General features: G+C 38.0%; 1 protein-coding gene across 1 annotated transcript in view; it reads left to right on the forward strand.

The window, feature by feature from the left end:
- Positions 1-284: 284 nt before the first annotated feature.
- The window catches only part of Hnmt (histamine N-methyltransferase), a 46,972-nt gene continuing 41,543 nt past the window's right edge, over positions 285-5,713 (forward strand). Inside the window, exon 1 of the mRNA XM_015479141.2 lies at positions 285-537. Within this exon, the coding sequence (XP_015334627.1) occupies positions 401-537 (137 nt within the window). The 5' untranslated portion in view covers positions 285-400. The remainder of the gene's footprint in view (positions 538-5,713) is intronic.

Here is a 5,713-nt window from a genome sequence, read left to right on the forward strand (position 1 = left end):
TCCAGCCTTGTAGCTGTCCTGTTTATCCCCCTGTTTTGTTGTCTTAAACAGCCACTTTCCCATTTGGAACCTGGAGCTGCTGCTGACAAAACAGGAAGTGATTTGAATGCAATCTGCTTTTGTGGGTTTCTGGACTTCAGGAGTTTTAAAACAAGTTTTAGCTGTTGCCAAAAGTGCCTTGCTTTACTTCCTCTATTTCTTATAGAAAAAAAAAGTGCAACCCTGTAGGGGTTAAAGTATTGGCACAAAGTACAGAACAAATGCTGACTTAATGAATGTGCTTAGCTTTTTTTTTTTTTGAAAGAAAACATTGGGGGTGGGGAGAGAAAAAGGGAACTGGGAAGAGAAGGAGAGGAAGTTAAACCTTGCTTCCCTCCCTATCTTCCTTAGAAAACCCAATATGGCATCTTCCATGAGGAGCTTGTTCTCTGACCACAGCAGATATGTTGAATCTTTTCGGAGGTTTCTCGACAATTCCACGGAACACCAGTGCATGCAGGAATTCATGGACAAGGAGCTGCCAGGCATAATAGCAAGGTAACAAAAAGGGACGTTTTTGTCAAAGGGACAAACCTGGGATCACTGTGCGCCAGTGATAGATGGGCTGAGTCCAGCCCCGCAGGCTGGGCGCGGGGATAAGGGGAGTTGCTGATAGCAGCTCCTAGCAGCTCCCCCTCTGCCTCTCCTCATGCCCTCTCCTGCCTGTCTCCTGCAGTGCTTTGGTTAGACGTTCTCTTTGCTTTAAACACTCAAAGGCTCCGATTTGTGCTGTATTTCCAGCTGCACAGAGATAAGTGTTAACTCTTTGAAGGCACAAAATCCATGTTCATGGGAAAACATAAGATACAAATCTTTGTAGTCAGATTTTTCAGCCCTCCTCCAGATTTTTACATTTCAAAAAAGTCCCAAATGGAATACAGTATTCTTTTCATTAGAAGCAAATACAAATAATTGCAAAATGCCATTGACTCCTGAGAATTGAGTGGGTACCTCTCAGTTCTCATCATAATATGCATTTAAATTCATTTTCCTTTGTCCCTTATAGTTATCAGTCTTCAAAATATTGTCTTTTCCTTTCAACTTAGTATTAGCAATGTGGTCCTTGAAAAAGAGCATTTTCCATTATCAGTGAAACTGAACTGACTAGTTTTCTTTCTCCCAGACTCACCCTCCTTTTTTTTTTTTTTTTTTTTTTTTGGTGTGTGATTAATGTGTTCAATTTGTGCCAGAGCTGATAAGCATTATGAGAGTAACAGATTCCACATGCTAAAGATAATCAAATCACCTATCTGGGGATGAATTGCTACAACTCCTTCTGCTTCAGGAAATAATGTTGGAAAACTGGGAAGAAATGATTGGCTGTGGATCCAATTTGCAGACAGCAAAGGAATGTGATATTTTATTGTTTGCTAATTTCTCTATTACAGGCCTGACATTCTCTCACCACAGCAGTATCAGGGTCTGATCAGAGCAGACATTGTTGGATGTATGTGGAATTCTACTATCTCCATTATATTGGAAATTTTTATTCAATTTTCATTACAGAGTTTACTTTTTAAATGCTGCTTCTAAAAAATAACAGTATTACATAATGTATTAAGATTAATATGTAATGGAGTAATGATATAAAAATCAAAGTAGATAGTAAAGACAGATAAATTCTTATTTAGGAACTAATTATACATTATTTCTTTAGGTCTTTTTGCTCATTTCTAAAATTAAAGATAATGATTTAATTTCTGCATTCTTTTCCAGCCCTAAAAGAACACATTCCTTTCTTTAGCTTATCCAGATCCTTGGCTTTCTAAAGCCACACAACTTTTTCTGAAGAGGTACCTTGGATCAATATAACATAATCAATAATTAATGATGGATGCCCCTTCCCCTCCCCTGTCTTCAAAGAATATCCAGATCTAACTGGAATGTTGAAAGCTAATTTTTGAAAGGCTGATGAATTTTCAAAGTCATAACTAAATTTGCATTATAATGGCAATATAGAGTTAGGAATGCCTGAGTAAAAATGTCCTTCATTAAGAAAGTAAATTTTTCCTGAAAGTAATGTTTGAAATTTGACTTTAATTGAAGGGCCTTTAAAGATTTTGCTTGAGGTTGTTTATAAGTTATGAGGCACTAAAAAGTGGTTCAGAACTTCACTGTGTATGTAAGGGTAGAGTTGGCTGTTAATTAGGTGTGGACTCAGTCTATTGAATTTAACATTTTTATTAGAACAAGACATGTTCATATTTTAAAAAGTCAGATGGTTCTAAAAAGCTTATAGTAACAACAACAAATCGTAGTCTTCTATCCTTCCCACTCTCCAAAAGCAATCACTTCCAAACCTCAAAATATTTTGTTGCTTATGGAATTTTTTCATAATCTAAAATACATATAATTCTTTTATTTCTTAATTTTGTTTTGCTAAAATAACTAACTAAACATACATTTTCCCTGCCGCAGTCTGGCTGCAGCAAAATAACCGGGGGGTGACAAGCAACTTGTGTAGATTGATACAGCAGGAGTGGGAGCCGTTTATTGTAGGACAGGAGGGGTATATATACATTACACACAGCTTATCTTAATTAACATAAACTAGATACAGCAGTCAACCAATAAGGAATCTCTACACTTAATGGCTCGCTGGCGTTACTTCACAAACCACTCCCTCTGGCAAAATGCCAGGCGCCATCCTGACTTGTTTACAGACTCTAACATTTCCCCATCTATTATGTCCAATTGTTTGGTTAAATAATTTGCGTGTCTATACCATTTTTTCTGTTTACATATTATTTATAATTGAACAATATTTATACTCATTACATTTATTTTTCATGTGCAACTTTGGGTCTTGCCTATAATTGACAATGATTGTCTGGATTTTGTTTTTTTATGTTTCTATTACTACAATGATGCCCAAGCAGCAATTGCTAAAAATAATGTATTTAGTTTTCTCATGGAAACATCTTTTCTGGAGCCTTCTGTTCTTTTCTGCAGTCTGGGAAGATTTGCTTTTGGCTGGCTATATAGCTATTGATGAGGGAATGTGTTTAACATTCTAGAAATTTTTTTCTCTTCAGTATTTGATTGATTTCTTGATGATAGATTGGTGGATTTCAGGCCTTTCTTTCTGGATATCTTTAGTCCACCCCCACCCCTTTTTTTTTTTAACCTGAGCTAAGGTTGTAAGAACTTTAAGGGTGAATGAGTGGTGGTAAGCTTTTTGAAATTTTTGTGTTTAAAAATCCCTTTACTCTCTGTTTATCCTTTATAGATAGTTTGACTGGGTATAATACTCTACTGAAAATGATTTGTATCATAAATTTATTTTCTGTTTTTCATGTTTGGGGAGATACCCAACTACCCAAGAAGTCTTTATATATAATAATAAGGTACTAAAAAGTGGTTAGTACCCTATTTGTCTATGTATGGGTAAGGTTATTGAGTGAGTGGCTCACAGTGGTAATTGAATATAGACTCAGTTCTTTCCTGGGAGATCTCAGGTACATAGAAGTTTACTACTCAGATTGCTTGTTTCCCCAAAGAGTAAATCTCCAATTTCTTTTCTGGGGTTGGAGGGTGGAGTAGGGTTCAAGGGTTGGTTATAGTATATAGTTGTCAGTAGTCAAGTTTGTTATTGTTGTTACATATAAAGCATATGTTTCTTTGCCTCAGTAATACCAAGTGTTCAGTAATTATTTGTTACCATTTTAATGTATTTAATGGGACAATAATAGTATCTTACTCACAGAGGAGTTGTGAGGATTCCAAAAGTTAATTCATGTAAATCACTTAGCTATGTCCAGAATCACAATAATTGCTAGCAAATGTTGAGTGCTTGCCACAGAAATATAGAAATATATTTCTAAGAGATTTAGATGAATTAAATAATTTAATACAACTCCTATATGACTTAGATACAATTATTAACAACCTTGTGAGGTAGGTGATATTATTACCTTGTTTAACAGAGAGGTCAAATGTTGCTCAAGGTAACATATCAGTAAGCTGGGATTTCAGCCTGGATGCTCTGCTCCATAGTCCCCCTGTGCTATCCACAGATATAAGCATTTTTAAAAAGGAGCACAAGATATAGATAGATGAAGATGAGTATACTAAGCCTCAAGATTATAACGTGGAAGTTGATTGGAACTGTCTTTTTCTCTAGCCTTCCTTGCTTCTTCCAGAACCAGGGTCTACCTGTCCCATTCTGTTGCTCCATGAAGACTCCTTCCCTTGAGCTGTATCAAAGGTGTTTATCAACCCACAGTCCAAATGTTGCTGAAAGCTCAGACCTTGTCCCTGGTAACAATCCAATAATGAGGACATGGTTTTGAGACAAAGGAAAAAGAAGGTTTATTCTTTGCTAGCAAAGAAGAAATACAGGGGACTCCTGTCCCAGAGCCTGTGATTCTGCCCCTCAGCCGGAACAGGGAGCTTTTATTTTATTTTATTTATTTTTTTTTGTAGTTGTAAATGGACGGAATGCCTTTATTTATTTATTTTTAATTTTTTTATTCTAACTTGTTATATATGACAGTGGAATGCATTACAATTCATATTACACATATAGAGCACAATTTTTTATATCTCTGGTTGTATACAAAGTATCTTCACACCATTCAGGTCTTCATGTACTTTGGATAATGATGTCCATCTCATTCTACCATCATTGTCTAACCCCCTGCTCCTTCCCTTCCCCTCCCATCCCTTTACCCTATCTAGAGTTCCTCTGTTCCTCCCATGCTCCCTCTCCCTACCCCACTATGAATCAGCTTCCTTATATCAGAGAAAACATTCGGCATTTGGTTTTTAGGGGATTGGCTAACTTCACTTAGCATTATCTTCTCCAACTCCATCTATTTACCAGCAAATGCCATAATTTTATTCTCTTTTATTGCTGAGTAATATTCCATTGTGTATATATATCACATTTTTTTAATACATTCATTTGCTGAAGGGCATCTAGGTTGGTTCCACAATTTAGCTATTGTGAATTGTGCTGCTATAAACATTGATGTGGCTGTGTCTCTGTAGTATGCTCTTTTTAAGTCCTTTGGGTATAGACCCAGGAGAGGGATAGCTGGGTCAAGTGGTGGTTCCATTCCAAGTTTTCCGAGGAATCTCCATACTGCTTTCCATATTGGCTAAACCAATTTGCAGTCTCGTCAGCAATGTATGATTGTGCATTTTCCCCCACACCCTCTCCAACACTTATTGTTTGTACAGAATGCCTTTATTTTATTTGTTTATTTTTATGTGGTGCTAAGGATCAAACCCAGTGCCTCACACATGCTAGGCAAGCACTCTGCCACTGAGCTACAGCCCCAGCCTAGAACGGGGCTTCTAAAGTGTTGATTCAAAGGCTACCTTCTGGATTTGGAAGATGGCGGCGAGGGGAGTGCATTACCCCCGTGTGCTGCTTCACTGTGTGGGAGTATGACAAGTCAGGACGGCTAAAGGATATCTTGTTAGGAATTTCCAGCAATAGTGGGGTGCTCCGGAACCTGGAGGAAGGATTTCCATCGCACGAGGATCGGCTACGGGGACTCAAACGCGAGAGGTTTGTCGCACGGAGGGTAACTGCTTATTCAGCAAATCGCCCCGCGGCTAGAGTCTGCAGTGTGCGCTGGGATAGAGACGCAGGGTTACAGCGCTGCAGTTTCTGCCAGCCGCGCAAGCACCGTACTCAGGGCTGAATTCTGGGTTCCAGACGGGG

The sequence above is a fragment of the Marmota marmota genome, unplaced genomic scaffold, assembly GCF_001458135.2.
Source record: "Marmota marmota marmota unplaced genomic scaffold, marMar, whole genome shotgun sequence".
Lineage (NCBI taxonomy): Eukaryota > Metazoa > Chordata > Mammalia > Rodentia > Sciuridae > Marmota > Marmota marmota.